At 40.8% G+C, this 18,522-nt stretch overlaps 1 protein-coding gene across 1 annotated transcript in view; it reads right to left on the bottom strand.

The window, feature by feature from the left end:
- The window catches only part of ndufs1 (NADH:ubiquinone oxidoreductase core subunit S1), a 51,268-nt gene that overhangs the window by 24,521 nt on the left and 8,225 nt on the right, over nucleotides 1-18,522 (bottom strand). The window contains exons 3-9 of the mRNA XM_072261290.1: nucleotides 16,693-16,784; nucleotides 11,787-11,894; nucleotides 11,142-11,218; nucleotides 10,717-10,798; nucleotides 7,441-7,571; nucleotides 3,757-3,942; nucleotides 1,575-1,709 (exon numbers count right to left, since the gene is read on the bottom strand). Of these exons, the coding sequence (XP_072117391.1) occupies nucleotides 1,575-1,709; nucleotides 3,757-3,942; nucleotides 7,441-7,571; nucleotides 10,717-10,798; nucleotides 11,142-11,218; nucleotides 11,787-11,894; nucleotides 16,693-16,784 (811 nt within the window). The remainder of the gene's footprint in view (nucleotides 1-1,574; nucleotides 1,710-3,756; nucleotides 3,943-7,440; nucleotides 7,572-10,716; nucleotides 10,799-11,141; nucleotides 11,219-11,786; nucleotides 11,895-16,692; nucleotides 16,785-18,522) is intronic.

Below are 18,522 nucleotides of genomic sequence, written 5' to 3'. Positions count from 1 at the left end.
GTCTCGTTGCACCTCCCCTTTTCCTAATCGGCCACCATTCAGATAATAATCTGTTTTCCTATTTTTGCTACCAAAGTGGATAACTTAACATTTATCCACATTAAATTGCATCTGCCATGAATTTGCCCACTCACCCAACCTCTCCAAGTCACTCTGCATCCTCCTCACAGCTAACACTGCCACCCAGCTTCGTGTCATCCGCAAACTTGGAGATGCTGCATTTAATTCCCTCATCCAAGTCATTAATATATATTGTAAACAACTGGGGTCCCAGCACTGAGCCTTGCGGTACCCCACTAGTCACTGCCTGCCATTCTGAAAAGGTCCCGTTTATTCCCACTCTTTGCTTCCTGTCTGCTAACCAATTCTCCATCCACATCAATACCTCACCCCCAATACCATGTGCTTTAAGTTTGCACACTAATCTCCTGTGTGGGACCTTGTCAAAAGCCTTTTGAAAATCCAAATATACCACATCCACTGGTTCTCCCCTATCCACTCTACTAGTTACATCCTCAAAAAATTCTATGAGATTCGTCAGACATGATTTTCCCTTCACAAATCCATGCTGACTTTGTCCGATGATTTCACCGCTTTCCAAATGTGCTGTTATCACATCTTTGATAACTGACTCCAGGAGTTTCCCCACCACCGACGTTAGGCTAACCGGTCTATAATTCCCCGGTTTCTCTCTCCCTCCTTTTTTAAAAAGTGGGGTTACATTAGCCACCCTCCAATCCTCAGGAACTAGTCCAGAATCTAATGAGTTTTGAAAAATTATCACTAATGCATCCACTATTTCTTGGGCTACTTCCTTAAGCACTCTAGGATGCAGACCATCTGGCCCTGGGGATTTATCTGCCTTCAATCCCTTCAATTTACCTAACACCACTTCCCTACTAACAAGTATTTCACTCAGTTCCTCCATCTCACTGGACTCTCTGTCCCCTACTATTTCTGGAAGATTATTTATGTCCTCCTTAGTGAAGACAGAACCAAAGTAATTAGTCAATTGGTCTGCCAATGGATAAATATTTAAGAGAACTAAACACAGGTGAGGGATTAAGACCAACAGAGTTACTCCCAAACAGGAAGACACAGTGCAGGTTTAAATGCTCTCCTTTCATCTCAGAAGTATCAGCTTTATCTATATCACCTGAAGAGAAGGTCTCATATTTATGATGCCTTTTACAACTTCAGGATAATCAAAGGCAAAAATGACCTTTGAAGTGCAAACAATAACATGAAGATGACAAGATAATTCATTCCAAATTACATTAGGCACAACCGTTGTACATGGGACCATTCCCTGCTGTAGTGTCATGGATCTTATACAGTCAGCTGTTTTGTAATGTCAACCCAATATGAGCCTGAATTCCATCTTTATACTCAAGGATGATAGTTTTGCACTCACATATGGCTGATAACTGAAAAGGGTAGGAAATGTATTTCTCTTCAACAGAATAGCTTCCAAACATGAGCCACTCTATTCTACACCAATTCATATAAAAGTTGGAGGATTTTACGTCAGGTAACACCTTATACAAAATACCCATCTGATTAAAATCCATCACCTGGTCTTATCAGAGATCCACTCCTCATTCACATCCTCATTTAACCTTGGCAGGATTCTCATCACCTCCCCAGTGCGTGTGCTCACGACAATGTTGCTACCAACAGCGTCCATCACGTCAATGGACTCAGTCTTCCTGATGAAAAATTAAGTCAGTTGAAAAAAAAATTATATCTTAAGGTTTTGGATGGAAATGACAAGAAGTTCACCAGCCCACTGTATATGTCTTCATGCTCTTCACATTGGCAATGCCCATGCACAGTAATATTGTCAGATAATAGCATTGTATTGTCTGTATGTTAGTCGCTGATTTCAAGAACAAGAATGCCCAAATTTAAAACCCTAAGGTATTTAAATTTCCTGGCACTGTTATAAATTATTGATCAACTCATCTCTAAGTATTAAGGACTCAGCTCATTAAAGGAGCTACCAAGACTTGCATAAAAGTGACTTTTCTTGACACACCCTTGCCTTTTTCCTTTTCGTGAAAGGGAAGCTTCAGTCATTCAATGCTTCCATAAGCACAGCTGATATTTCAGTTCACCAGGGGAGTATGAAGACTGAAGAGATTAACTTTACCCTTCTCTCTATTACACTTTTAAGAAAATCCCTCAAAATGTGCATAAAAAACATTTCTGGCAAGGTCCACACACTGCCCACTTCTACTGAACTTGAAAAGATTATTAGTGAGCCCCCTCCTTGGATTATGCAATGCTCAAGGTAAAGATATTGCCAATATATTGTCAGTTATGGAATTCCATGATTTTGAAGGGATAACAAAACAAAAATAGGATGGTGTGCTATTTGGTAAGGAGACATACAAGTGTCTGCCTGATCTCTCTACACCCCCTGTCTTCTGAGGAGTGCCAGTCATGGGGTTTGAGAGCTTGATTTGAAATATAGTAGAGATTTAGTTGAGATATTCAAGATGATTGAAAGATTTAACAGAGAACAGTCCAACATTTTTGGAGATAGCAGAGATAAAATAAGGAAGCAGTCATTACCACAAAGAGTACTGAAAAACTTCTATCTCAGAAGAAGCGGTTAGGATTTGGGAGAAATCAACTTCCTGTATAATTCTTGTTGGACAATGGTATTAGGGAATATGGAACCAAGATGAGTAAATGGGGTTGAGATACATATCAGTTGTGATGTAACCAAATGTCCAACAGGCAAGAGGAAGTTGAGGGGCAGCCCTTTTCCTTTATTCCTCACCAAGCAAGCAAATAATTCTGCATGTTTATACTCCCAACTCCATATAGCAAACTGCATCAAAAACACAAAGCAGAACTGATCACACAATTATAACTCAAAGGAATGTACAAGCCTGTCCCAATCACAAAAAGGAAACAAGAAAATAGAACCAGGAGTAGTGCACCAGACTCCTCAATCCCGCTTCAGTTTTCAATGTCATTATGGCTGGTCTGATGCTGGCTTCAACTCCTCTTCTCTGCCAATTCTCCATAGCCCCCCTATTCCTCAATCTTCCAAATATTTATCCATCTCTACTCAAAAAATTATAATGATCCTTCACCGTCCCCAGTGGCAAAGAATTTCAGAGATTCACTATCCCTCTCTACGTGTTTCAATTTCAAATTACATTACTTTGTAGTTTTATCCCCTTGTTCATGACTATCCCAATGCTGAGTGCATCTTAGACCCTGCCCTGTTTAGCTTCCTTAGGATCTTGTATGCTTGAATAAGGTCACTCTCAGTCCTCTAAGCTCCTGACAATACAGAAGAAAACTGCTTAGCCTTTCATCAAAGGACTACCCTCTTGTCCCAGGACTTAGCTTCGTGAATCTCGTTTCAACACCTTCAAAGCTTTAGGCAAAGGGATCAAATTAGTGAACTGTATTCAGACCTGGCCTCACCGACATCCTTTAGAATATAAAAAAGCTTCATTTCTCCTTGTACTGTTCTACGTTCTGCTCTTTAACTCCAAACACTTCACAGTAAAGGTCAACTCACCTTTACCTATCTAACCTGCCTGCTAACTTTTAGTGAGTCATGTCCTAGAACACCTCAATCCCTCTGAACTTCCCTCATCTACAGTCTTTCTCCACTCACAGTAGGTGGTATACTGCCTTTTGGTAGCTCTTGGTGAAGTACACGACCTTGCACTTCCCAACAGTAAATGTTGCAATAAATTCCAATGCATAATAGCCAAGTAAATATTATACCTGGTCTCCCAAGGCCGGGCAGTGAAGGCATAGGGTTTGGATGTCAAAGCTCCAACTGGACAGAGGTCGATGATGTTCCCTGATACTTCAGACATGAACATCTTCTCAATGTATGTCCCAACCTGCATTTCATTTCCTCTTCCTGTGGTGCCCAAATCATCCACACCTGCCACTTCACTGGCAAACCTGTTGTTAAACAGAGTTACAAAACTTTTCTTAAAAATATGACTATATATCACAGATCTTACATTTGATAACGCACCTCCAGTTCTTCCCGAGAAATTCTTAAAAATATATGACTGTACATCACAGATTTTACATTTGATAAAGCACCTCCTGTTCACCTTGCCAGCATTAAATGAGGGTTCTTATTTGGTTGTGGTTGTATGATTTATTTCAACGTGACATCAATGCATAACATTAACTGATTTTACTACTCCAGTAGATCTCCTAAAGCACTCTCAGATAATAAGTGCTTGAGTCATTTTACAAAAACAATATTCTTGGTGTGTTTTGGTGTATCGTTCCAAGGCTACAAATTCAAATCAGGGTTAGAACATGGTCAAATCCATGCACTATTTTGACTCCTTTTTATTACTGAGAGTCAGGATTTATGAACATTTGGAGAGGTATAACATAATTAGGAATAGTCAGCATGGCTTTGTCAAGGGCAGGTTGTGCCTTACAAGCCTGATTGAATTTTTTTTGAAGACGTGACTAAACACATTGATGAAGGAAGAGCAGTAGATGTAGTGTATATGGATTTCAGCAAGGCATTCGATAAGGTGCCCCATGCAAGGCTTATTGAGAAAGTAAGGAGGCATGGGATCCAAGGGGACATTGCTTGTGGATCCAGAACTGGCTTGCCCACAGAAAGCAGAGTGGTTGTAGACAGGTCATATTCTGCATGGAGGTCAGTGACCAGTGGTGTGCCTCAAGGATCTGTTCTGGGTCCCTTACTCTTCGTGATTTTTATAAATGACCTGGATGAGGAAGTGGAAGGATGGGTTAGTAAGTTTGCTGATGACACAAAGGTTGGGGGTGTTGTGGATAGTGTGGAGGGCTGTCAGAGGTTGCAGTGGGACATTGATAGGATGCAAAACTGGGCTGAGAAGTGGCAGATGCAGTTCAATCCAGATAAGTGTGAAGTGGTTCATTTTGGTAGGTCAAATATGATTGCAGAATATAGTATTAATGGTAAGACTCTTGGCAGTGTGGAGGGTCAGCGGGATCTTGGGGTCCGAGTCCATAGGACGCTCAAAGCAGCTGCGCAGGTTGACTCTGTAGTTAAGAAGGCATATGGTGTATTGGCCTTCATCAGTTGTGGAATTGAATTTAGGAGCCGGGAGGTAATGTTGCAGCTATATAGGACCCTGGTTAGACCCCACTTGGAGTACTGTGCTCAGTTCTGGTCGCCTCCCTACAGGAAGGATGTGGAAACCATAGAAAGGGTGCAAAGGAGATTTACAAAGATATTGCCTGGATTGGGGAGCATGCCTTATGAAAACAGGTTGAGTGAACTTGGCCTTTTCTCCTTGGAGCGACAGAGAATGAGAGGTGACCTGATAGAGGTGTGTAAGATGATGAGAGGCATTGATCATGTGAATAGTCAGAGGCTTTTTCCCAGGGCTGAAATGGCTACTACAAGAGGGCACAGGTTTAAGTTGCTTGGGAGTTGGTACAGAGGAGATGTCAGTTTTTTTACTCAGAAAATGGTGAGTGCGTGGAATAGGCTGCCAGCAACGGTGGTGGAGGTGGATACGATAGTCTTTTAAGAGACTTTTGGATAGGTACATGGAGCTTAGAAAAATAGAGAGCTATGGGTAACCCTAGTAATTTCTAAGGTAAGGACGTGTTCAGCATAACTTTGTGGGCCGAAGGGCCTGTATTGTGCTTTAGGTTTTCTAAGTTTCTAAGTTTCAATGTTTATCATCTTTCGTCACTTCACATTGTCCCAAAGCACTTCACAGTAAAGTCTCAGAAACAGCAATATAGCATTAACTTTTGATTTTGTGGTACTTTTATCAAGGACATCCAAGTCAGTTAACGGCATAGTGGGGGCAATCACTACACATCCAGTAAAATAAGTAAATCTCAAAGACACGCTTGAAGGGGACAGAAAGGAAAAGAAGAAGAAATTTAGGAAGTGCTTTGGTAGCTGAAGGCATAACAACTGGAAGAAGGAGGGAGGAGAAGATGGTGGCACAACGGCAGCGCACGCGGCCACTTTGGTGATGATGTCTGTTATCTGTCAAGTAGGGGACCGTGCACAATTCTGATTTGATGGAGACAGACGTGACAGCACGGAGGAACATCTGGAAAACTTCTGAAATGCCCACTTCGCTGCCACTGCTACTGTGTGGTAACCAGAATCTCTGGAGCTAAAGGCCCCAAAATCCTCGGCTTTGCGTGTTTCAGTGGCCGGGGCGAGGTCAAAGGCGCTTGGCAGAAGATGGCGCTCGGGAGGCTGTATCGGAGAGGCTGGTCGGAAGCACGAAGTTTTCGGACGGATGGACTCAGTGTCGGCTGCTTCCAAGGCATCGGCAATTTAACGGTGCCTGGAGGTTTATGGCAGGGAGTTTCTCCCTTTTGCCACCTGCTATCGGGGACTCGGGAGTCGATCGACTCAGGGACTTTTGAGACTTTATTTACCGTGCCCATGGTTTGTTCTTCATGAAATTATGGTATTGCTTTGCACTGCTGTAACTATATGTTATAATTATGTGGTCTGTCAGTGTTAGTCCACAGAAACATTGTATCGTTTCTTAATGCATGTATGGATTTCTAAATGACAATAAAAAGAGGACTAAGTGTTCTCATAATCTAATCTAATCTAATCTAATAGCAGAATAATTTAATTCAGAGTTGAACAAGAGGCCTAAACTAGAGAGGTGCAAAGGTTATAGGGTTGGAAATAACGCAAAGATATAAAGGAGCAAAAACATGAATGGATTTGATATCAACCATGAGAATTATTGAATGCAGCTTTGCTCAACTGGGAGACAATGTTTATCAGAAATCACCAAGCACTGAATATAAGAGTGGAAGATCATACATAAACAACTTCAAGATCAGAATGATATGGATGTGAGTTTTGGCAGATGTAGATCCTGAAGCAGTGGTCATGAAAGTCAACAATACGAAGATAGAAATACTCTTACATACAGAACAAATACAAGGTCTGATTTCAATCTGTGCTAAATATGGCCCAAGTCATGAACAGTACAGTGCATTTTCAAAGATTTGTCAAGATGGTGTCCAGTCAACAAAAATGGATAGCAATAGATTTGGTTCACCCAGTGATTAGCTAGGAGAAAATTTCACCTCTTCCAATAACTGGATGTCAGACAGTCTGATAATTTAGAATTGAAAGATCAAGACACTTGGTAGCTAGACAAAGCTAGATGCCATTGTTGTGTATATGAAATGACGTTTTGTCAGCAGATAATGTCATCAAAGAAAAGAATGTGGATGTGAGAGTGAGGGAGAGTGAGGAAAAAAAAAGAATTGTTATATATAATAGTGTGGGTGTGGAAATATAGACGTCCTATATTTGCCTAACAACCCAATTCTTTCCCGAGTAAGCATCATAGATTCTGATTGCATGTGACTCCAATAACTGGGGAAATAAATCCTGTAATTGCTTCATTGGGCACAAGAAAATTAAGTTGTTGTCACACTAACCTGATACAGCGTGTGCAGTGAATACACCGAGTCATGATTGTTTTCACGAGTGGCCCAATGTTCTTGTCCTCCACAGCCCTCTTTCCCTCCGTGAATCTGCTCCGATCACTGCCAAACATCATTGACTGATCCTATGTCAATCACCACATTGGACAGGGTTTAGCACATTGGAATGGTAGCGGGCAATAATTAATAAAGCAAGAATAAGAACAGCTAACACTACTTAAGACTGAGATACAAAACACATCCATAAAATAGAGTTCTGTCTGTTATTCAAGCTTACATTATAACACTGAAACTGGTACCTCCACTTGAGACAGGGTGAGGAAGGTGTAAAAGGCTTGGTGGGGGTGATTTAATAATATTATTTCACATTTGAATTGGTTCCTGTTGTGTGCAGCCACAAAGGAAGTTAAGAGTCAATAGTAATTGCTTCTGAACGAAGGGCTTTGTATATGATTATGATCTGAAGTTCAATGTGAGAATTGATCATTCATTTTAAAATTCATTACAGAAAGTGACAGAAAACACATGGTATTCTCTTCAGAGACAAAATTTCATTGCCTTCAGGTGATTCTTATTCCACTTCCTCAGTAAATCTGACCTTAAATAACTGTATAAAAGACGACATAGGGCAATGCTTTCCTCTTGCTCTGCACATATTTTATCATGATAAGCCACTGAATTTCTCTGTTGATGGTAAGAACAAGCAATTCTACTTGGTTCTAATTCCTTTCTACTGCTTGATTTTTATTGTTGACCTTCTCCCAGCAATGTTCTCTCTCTTCCCCAAATCTGCACTTTGGAGAAATGATGTTCAACTTGTTTTTTGCTCAGTATTATTTATCTACATTTGTTTATTTATTATTTGTACAATTTGTCCTCCGTTGCACATTGGTTGCTTGTCTGTTTTTGTCATGTATAGATTTTCATAAACTCTGTTGTATTTCTTTACATTCCTGTAAATGCCTGCAAGAAAATGAATCTCAAGGTACTATATGGTGATATATATGTACTTTGATAATAAATTTACTTTAAACTTTGAACATTTTAAAAGTGATCCATATTTCCTACTATTAAGAGCACCCACTCAACACTACACTGACTGAGCATCCTTCGGACAAATCTTTCTATTACTAGCTTTGTTTAATCACTAGGAGGCACAATATGACACATTTAAAGAACAATGTGTAGCAGTTTGTTTAGTTACAAGGAAGCAGATTCAAGGTTAATAGTACAGAATAGGAACTGCAAGAACAAGCAACACACATCAAAGTTGCTGGTGAACGCAGCAGGCCAGGCAGCATCTCTGCAGAGATGCTGCCTGGCCTGCTGCGTTCACCAGCAACTTTGATGTGTGTTGCTTGAATTTCCAGCATCTGCAGAATTCCTGTTGACTGCAAGAAGATTAGGTCTTTCTACCACTTAGATTGCACCAGATTGGTACCTCAACTCTGAATATCATATTGGTACCTCAACTCTCTAAATACTATTCTGAATAGTGTTACTCTTAATATCTTCACTTAACATTAATACCCTGCTGTAACTTTTTTAAAGAAACCAACTTCAATTTTTTAGGGGAAGGTACGATAGCAGGAAGGTGATCTGGTGGACAGAGTTCCAACTTTTGTGTGTGAATTGCTACTGAACCAACGTTGACTGGCCAAGCTTCAATTTTAAGGTTGTGTTCCTTGCTCTTTTTTTTTCCCCTTTTGCAGCAGCTTCCTTTTATACCTTATTAAAAACCAATTCAACACCTCATCCTGGTTACCCACAAATCTTCCACAGAACCAAAGTCTCATCCATGCAACTTTTTGTAATGTGAACACTATTTCACTCTGATGTCATATTTTCGGATCAGATTAATACATATGAGGATCACTACAGTATTTCACCTAACCAACTAACAGCACATGAATCAGTGCTAATTGTACAAGGCATGCTTATTTGCAACACTCAGTCATACAAACACTGGAAGGTTATTTGCTGCACTCCTCCCGAGAAGGTTTCAAAGGTACATTTAATGTCAGAGAAGTGCATAAAATATACATCCTGAAATGAGAAGAGGTCAAATAATAAGCAGATGTGAACTGCAAAGAAACTAGAGATACCTCTTACTGCAGCCTGACGCACTGTTTCACTATGTTGTAACTCATAAGTAACAGGTAGCACAGGAAATCCATTAATAAACCTTTCATTGAGTCAGACTAGATTTTATATTATTAAACTAAGCATTTCACTTCTTTGAAGGAAATGTTTTCTTAATTTTCAGCACATTTGGTTTTTACTTTGTACTTCTGTATTTTTAACACACACCTCACTATTTTTTAATGACTTAAAGGAAAGCACAACCGGAATGTTTGTGAACCCTGCTCAATTACAGGGGATTCAGTTTGACTTCTGGGCTTTGCTCCATTGCCAGATTCACCTCAGTTTAAAGAGATCTGGAGCTCATTTACACAAGTGGCCCTTGGCATTGAATATCAATGCAATATCAGGTGTGAGGAGGTTACCGGGAGGAGGGAAAGGGGCTTCATTTGCTGTTGTTGTTACTGCTGCTTATGTTGTTCTGTTCAACGTTGCAGGCATGCTACCAGGGGTGATTGATAAGTTTGTGGCCCAAGGTAGAAGGAGTCGATGTTAGAAAACCTAGCACATTTATTTTTTCCTACATTTACACTCTTAGTCCAGCGGTTGTGGAGCATACGGATCCCTTCTTTGTAGAAGTCGGTGTCTTGGACCTCCAGAAGTGGTCCACAGCAGCGCTGATTGATAAATTTGTGGCCTAAGGTAGAAGGAAATGAGGAGAAACTTCAAACTTTCTGCATTTTCACTCAAAGAGTTGAACTGCACGTGCATGTAACGAGAGCTGTATAACTCACCTCCTTCTATCTTAGGCCACGAACTTATTAATCATCCCTGCTGTGGACCACTTCTACAAAGGAGGGGTCCATATGCTCCACGACCACTGGACTAAGTGTGTACATGTAGGAGGGGACTGTGTTGAAAAATAAATGTGCCAGGTTTTCTAAAATTGACTCCTTCTACCTTAGGCCACGAAATTATCAGTCACCCCTCGTATGTTGGCAATGGAATTTGTGGCAATATTTGTGGGCTGCTCGCAGCACATCCTTGGTGCATTGGTCAATGCAAATGATGCATTTCACTGTAAGCCCTGTAATAAATAAATCTAAATCTGAAACAGCATCACCTTTATCTTGCTAAACCTTTACTCCTGGCGTCAAAACCTTTGGCATTTGTTACTATCAGTGGTACCTGAAGATCACATTCTCCTCCCTGGTCACAGATGGGACAGTCCAATGGGTGATTGGCCAGCAGAAATTCCATCACACCCTCCCTTTGCACAAAATAGAAATGAAGCATAGCATCAGTATACAGAATACACAATACAGGGATTACCAACATTCATTACTTAATTAAACAATGAATATTACAAAAACAAATAGAGCATCTGAATGTTTAGGCTCTGGTTTAAACGACACTTGGAACATATTCTACTTACACCTTTCAATCCATGTTTATGATCTTTTATTTAATTAAATATAGTGAAATCTTTTTCATTTCCCTTAGTCTTTTAATTATTTTATTAAATTATAATCACTGTAGATTACAACCAAAGGGTGAACATGCAGCACGTAAAAGGCACATTCATACAACATGGAGATTTCACCTTACTTTACCTGGCTTTCTTGGTTTTTTCTGAGTTAGTAAGGATATTCCACCCCTTCATTACTGGCATAGCACAGGCAGCTACAGGCTAAGGAGAAAGGGTAAAACCGGTTTGCAACTGGTGCTATCAATAGAAGATATTGAACTTTAACAATAACAACTTTCCACAATGATTTTTTAATGAGAGGATCTATTTATTTTCTACTTAATTGATTTTAAATGAGGGAAGGTTGTCTTCTTTCAAAAGAAAATGCATTTCAAAATTTGCAATATTTTTAACATATCTAAAATGTTGTGCTAGTAATCATTCTTTGGCGCCAGTGACAGAATAGTCCCAATGTATTGGTGGCAAATCCACTTATCTTCATGTTTTAATTACGTGTGTACACAGGGGAAGTGGAGTGGGGTGGAGTTGAGAATAAAGAAATGGCATAGCTTCAATCAGCAGCCAGCACTGCTTCCAACTATGCAGAGTACATGATTCTTTCCCAGCTGAAGAATGACTTCTCCTTCTCAAAGATAAATACATTCACCCTACTCAATGACATCATTGTTTCACTGACAGGTCACCTATCATTACCCCCAATTCACTTCCTTGTTTTCCATTGCCCATATGTTCCATCACATGAGCCCCATTATAAGATACAAACTCTCACCTTGGGTGCCCTTTCAATCTCCACCAAGCACATTCGGCAATTTCCTGCAACGGAGAGCCTGTCATGGTAACAAAACCGTGGGATCTGTATGCCGACTTTTTCACAGGCCTGTAAACAGAATGAGATCGTTTTAGAACATAGAGGGATGCAACACAAGAACAGACCTTTCAGCCCATGATGTCTACACCAAATTAAACTAATCCCATCTGCCTGCCAATGATCTATATCCCTCCATCCACTGTCTGTTCACATACCTGTCTTCAATTCTCTTAAATCTTAGCACTGTGTCTACTTCCACTGTAGTAAATGTGCTCCTCCACAGCACATTCTAAACACCTACCAGTCTGTGTTGGGAAAAAACCTGCCTCACAAATCCCTTTTAAACCACCCCTACCCCAATTCATCTTAAATTTGACATTTGCACCCTGGGGAAAAAAATAGCCCTGACTACTCCACCTGTGCATTTTATAACTGTATATACTCCTATCAGGTCACCTCCTCAACCTCTGATGCCAAAGAGAAAAACAAACCTGATTTGTCCCACCTCTTTTTGTAATTACTACTCTCAAATCCAAGCAACATCTCTTCTGCATCTTCTCTAAAGCCTATATCTACATCCTGCTTGTAATAAGACAACTAGAATGTTACACAATACTCCAAATATGACCTAAACAAAGTTTTAGACTGCTGTAACATGACTTCCCAACCTTTATATTCAATGCATCAACCAATGAAGACAAGTATGCCATATGCCTTCTTTACCTTCCAGTCTACTTATGTTGCAATTTGCACCCCAAGGTATCTCTGTACATCTCCTGTCCTCATATGCCAACTCCATTCTATGCCACTTGGTTCAGTCCCTTCCCACCTACGTCTTTGACACTTTACATGCTCTCGATCTCCTCAACAACGGTCAATTCCCGGGCTCTGACTGTCTCATTTTTGCAATAGGTGTCCAGTCCCTATACATTTTTATCCCCCATCACGAAGGCCTTAAGGCTCTCCACTTATTTCTCAGCTCCAATCAAGACCCCAAACATTCCTTCCAGATGAGGCAATATTCATTGCAAATCTGTTGGGTTGTCCATTGTATCCGGTGCTCCTGATGTGGCTTCCTCTACATCACTGAGACCCAATGTAAACCATTTAAATTCTTATCTTCATTCCTGTTCCAACCAGTTTCCCTCCACCATCACCCTCCTCTGTTCGGCAGAACTGGTCCTCTCTCTCAACAATTTCTCTTCCGGCTCCTCCTACTTTCTTCAAACTCAAGGAGTAGCCATGAGCATCTGCAGGGACACCAGCTATCCTGAATTTTTCTTGGCAATGTGGAATCCTCCATGTTCCAAGCCTTCCCTGGTAATGCTCTCCAACTCTTACTGCACTACATTGACGACTGCATCCATGATGTTTCATGTACGCTTGCTGAATGCATCAATCTCATCAACTTTGCCTCCATCCTCCACCCTACCCTTAAATTCACTTGATCCATTTCTGACACCTCTCTCCCCTTTCTCAATCTTTCTGTCTCCATTACTAGAGACAAACTGTCTACTGACTTCTTTTATAATTCTATCAATTCCCATGGCCATCTTGACTGCACCTCTTCTCACCCCGTCTCCTGTTAAAATGCTATTCCCTATTCTCAGTTTTGTTATCTTTGCAACATCTGTTCCCAGGACGAGGCTTTCCTTTCCAGGACATCAGCGCTGTCGTCCTTCTTTAAAGAACGGGGTTTCCCTTCCCCCACCATTGATGCTGCCCTCACCCACAACACCTCCATTTCCCAGACATCTGCACTCAGCCCACCTTCCCTCTGCCTTAACAGTGATAGAGTTCCTCGTCCTCAACTATCACCCCATGAGCCTCCACATGCAACCTATCATTCACCGCAACTTCAACAGGATCCTATTATCAAACACACCTTCTCTACCTGCCCGCCCCCCCCAACTCTGTTTTCTGCAGGGATTGCTCCCTCTGCGATTCCCTTGTCCATTCCTTCCTCTCCACCAGTCTCCCTCCTGGCACACATCCCTGCAAGCAAGAGAAATGCTACACCTGCCCACTCACCTCCTCCCTCACCTCCATTCAGGGCCACAAATAGTCCTTCCAAATGAGGCAATACTTCACCTGTGAATCTGTTGGGTGGTCTATTGTATCCAGCGCTCCCGATCTGGCCTCCTCTACAATGGTGAGACCCAATGCAAACCATTTTAATTCTTATCCTCATTCCTGTTGGTCCATTGTCTCCTCTTCTGCCATGATCAGGCCACTCTCAGGGTGGAAGAGCAATACCTCATATTTTGCCTAGGTAGCCTCCAACTTGACGACATCAACATCAATTTCTCCTTCTGGTATTTTTTTTTCCATCCCACCACAACCCCTCCCCTCCATTTCCCACAGGCCTCTTACCTCTTCTCCTCACCAGCCTATCACCTGGTGCCTCGCCTTTGTTCTGTTCTCCCATGGTCCACTCTCCTCTCCCATCAGATTCTTTCTTCTCCAGCTCTTTACCTTTCCCACCCCCTGCCTCAGCTATCACCTTCTAGTCAGTGTGTGCTCCTTCCCCTCACCTTTTTCATTCTGGCATCTTCCCTCTTCCTTTCCCATCCTGATGAAGGGTCTCATTTTGAAACATCAACCATTTATTCATTTTCATAGATGCTGCCTGACCTGCTAAGTTCCTCCAGCATTTTGTGTTTGTCCCTCCGTATATCAATGCTTTAAGGGTCCTGCCATGTACTGCATAGTTTCCTCTTATATTTGACCTCCAAAAGTGCAATATTTCACACCTGTCTGTCATGTCTTCACCCGTATTTCCAACTTTACCATTTCATGATATTGGTACTCTACCATATTCTGATGTATATTGGGAAGTCCTCAGCTAATGAGCCATGTATTTAGCAGTAAATCATTACTGAAGCTATTGAAAGCCATTAAATAAATAGTTGATTTTTTTGAAGAACTTAAAATGCTGTTTTAGCTTCTACAACATAATGAAGCTTTCTGATTAGACAAAGCAATTTAAACACTTAGGAGCAAAAGGGTCATTTAGCCAGCAGAGTTAGTCCTACTATTCAGGTTTCTAGTGGTGACCCGACTCCAAAACTCCAAACATCTGGCTCTCTCCCACACTATTGATAGTTATTAATTATGTATTAAGGTGTGTAATTTTAAAACTCTGAATTAATATTAATAATGCACACAGAACCAATTTCCATTTACTGAAGAATTCCGAGTTCAACTATCCTTTGCTCATAGAAGTACAACCCATCTTCATTCTTGAAAGGTTAGTTTTCATCTTTAGACTATTTCATCTGGTCCAAGACATATCAACAGACAAGTAGCATCCATCCTATTCATTTCCCTCAGTAGGCTGAAAAATTTGACTCAAAATTCCAGAGGATTAAAACTCAAATTTCCAAATTCACTTGTTGTAAATCTTTGCTCATTCCAAGGATTGGTCCAGAAAGAATATACATCAAATGTGGATTAATTAGGATCTTATAAATTATATCACAACTTCAACTCCTTATAGAAGAGTCCACTTACGAGTATTTCTTGTTCCTGAAGATATGTCAATGACCTATCTATCTTTTTCCCCAAACAAGCTTCCGGTCCTCTGCACTTTCTAGCTTTTCACTATTCAGGCATTACTCTGATCTATCTTGTTCACTCCAAAGTGAGTGATCTGATACGTACCTATAGAGCAATTCATTTGCCAGGGTAGGACACTCCCTTAATCTAATAACATTGCTAGAATTTACGCATTAGTCATCGGTTCTGTTTATGTTCTTGCCTATCTTTTAGAACTCAGAAAAAAATGGATACATTGGATTCTGGTTTATTAAGCCATCAGGTTAATCGGGGCAGTCAATTACTAAAGAACAAAATTATTAAAGGACAACTCTTAAAGAACAAAAACTAATTGAGAAGACTGCCAGAATTCCCTTTGTTTACTTGGGACACTACACTACTTAAATGTGTCAGGAGACGGCTGTCAAACAGTTTCTAACTAGCGTCAGTCACGTGCACTTGCGTGGCCATTAGACACTACACCGTGTTTACAGCGAACAGTTTTTAAAATAGTGTCAGTTGTATGTGTATGTGTTCGAAAAGCTTTAGGAAGTTAGGAACTACAAACAATTTGAAGGTATCAACAATTACCTTCAATATTTCAATGAAAATGAAGATTTGGAGGGTGCAATCATTGAAAGCATTGTATGAAGGCAGTCCATTATCTACAGTAGGTGTCTGCACTGATTTACAGTCAATCAAAAGAATATATCAGCCTACATTGTTTGAATTCCTCAGTCAATAACTATCAGGAAGTAATGGACAGTTTTATAGAACTGTAATAGTACTGGTAGTGTTGTAATTTGTTCTGTATTTCATTAAAATGCATAATCTGTCACTCAGTTAAATGGTAGTTTGTCTTTTTTTTAAAATACCTTTTAAATCTACTTTCATGAAAGTTCAGCTAATTGGGGGAGCCACCTAATCGGGCCAAAATGTACTGGTCTTGATATATCCCAATTAAGCGGAATCCATTGCATTTGGCTCTTTATGACATCTACTGGGATATCAAATAGGCCAATTAGTAGAAGTCTACAAATGAATACTAGGATTTTAAGACTGGGGCTATTTGTCATATGTACAGTACAAACTCCTTACAGATAACGGCTGGAATCGAATGCCAACCTTCTGATCACTGTTGCCGTAAAGCATAATAGTAACCACTGCGCTACTGTGCCAACCGCCATGTGCTTGTGAAAAATATTGTTACCCACTCCAATAATTATTTTTCCCAAACATCCTGTCTTGTCACAATAGATTACTAATCAATCTTAACACTGCCCTATTCCATAACAACAGTATTTAAGGTTATTGGTTTAGGAAGACATACCTGTAGAACAGTGGTTCCAGGCTCTACCATCACTGGCTTGCCATCAACAAACACCTCCACCAGGTTGCTAGCTGCTGTTGATGTGCAGCGAACTGCAAACATTAAGAGAAGATAACAACCAGGATTAGTACTCCAGGAGTAAATCACCACAAAGACATGAAATACACCACTGGGACAGGAAAAGAAAGTCAGACAATTAAGTAGTCACTTAAAACAGGGGTCCCCAACCTTTTCTGCACTGCGGACTGGTTTAATATTGACAATATTCTTGCGGACCGGCCGACCCGGGGGGGGGGGGTAGGGCTACCAACGGACAAGGGTAGCAGTCAAATATGTTGAGCTTACCCCGAGAAAGACTACAATGACCATGAAGCCTTGCGCGGGCACCAGTGCGCATGCATGTACCTTCCGATTTTTTTTTCTGCAAATTGTTTTTGGCGATTCTGTTCGGGGGCAGGGTGTTAATCACGACCGGAATATAGGTGATAAGTGGCTAATACACTCAATTTCCTTTCTAAAAGGGTTAATCTAACAAATTTAATATTAAACACACAGCGCATATTTTCCTCGCATGAATATAGTGATAAGTTAATTATCAGGGGAGGACAGGGGAGCTTGAAGTAAGTGTTGAACGAACTTCCAGTAGAAGTGGTAGAGGCAGGTTCGATATTATCATTTAATAAAAAATCGGATAGGTACATGGACAGGAAAGGAATGGGGAGTTATGGGCTGAGTGCAGGTCAGTGGGACGAGGTGTGAGTAGCGTTCGGCACGGACTAGAAGGGCCGAGATGGCCTGTTTCCGTGCTGTAATTGTTATATGGTTATATAAGTCAGTCAATAGCATCATAACATTTTAAGTAACATTTGGATATTAAACACACAGCACATTTTTTCCGTATGAACATATAAGATCATTGCAACACACCAATATCGCTGTGTCAGTAGGAGCCCTGGGCTTGTTTTCCTGCAACAAGACGGTCCTGTCGAGGGGTGATGGGAGACAACGATACTTGAAGGGGTTCCTTGTGTCCAGTCTATTCCGCAATTTAGTTTTCGTTGCATTCATTGCTTTGCAGAAAAATGTTGGAAATGAAAGCAACGTTTTCAGTGCTTTCGTGGCTACCTCAGGATATTTAGCCTTGACTTTGATCCAGAATGCCGGCAGAGATGTTACGTCAAACTTACTTTTCAGCCGGCCGTCATTTGCAAGCTCGAGGAGTTGATCTCCTTCCCGCGCTGACATGGATGACGCGCGGGTAATGACCTCGCATGCATAATTGCTCAACGGTGGCCGTGACAGGGAATGAGGAAAGGTGCAGCTGACTCATATCGCCAAATCATATCGTTTCCTCGCGGCCCGGTAGCACATGCTTTGCGGCCCGGTGGTTGGGGACCGCTGATTTAAAACATCCAACAATGGCCAACAACATCCAATTTTACTTTACATTTCTGTGCTAGTGTGTTTCATTATCTCAGGCTTGTTCAGCCAATCAAGTGATCTGAGTTATGGTCCCATAAATATTTGATCCTGAACCAAGTTCAAGTTCAGTTTATTGTCATTTAATTGTACACATATAAACAGTCAAATGAAACAATGTTCATCCAGACCAAGGTGCACAACACAGTACATATAACTCACAAACACAACACCAAGTAATATTATCACAAACAAATTAACAAGTAATGTGTACATATGACACAAGTTAAAAAATAAACAGTATAATTCTACTGGCGCTTCATACGTTATGAGACCTGGGTGGTGGCAGGGAGTTCAGTAATCTTACAGACTGGGGAGGAAGCTGTTTCCCATCCTAACAGATCTTGTCTC

This window comes from Mobula birostris, chromosome 6, assembly GCF_030028105.1.
Source record: "Mobula birostris isolate sMobBir1 chromosome 6, sMobBir1.hap1, whole genome shotgun sequence".
Lineage (NCBI taxonomy): Eukaryota > Metazoa > Chordata > Chondrichthyes > Myliobatiformes > Myliobatidae > Mobula > Mobula birostris.
The sequence above is the reverse complement of the archived record's forward strand: the minus strand, read 5'-3'. Positions and strand labels throughout refer to the sequence as shown.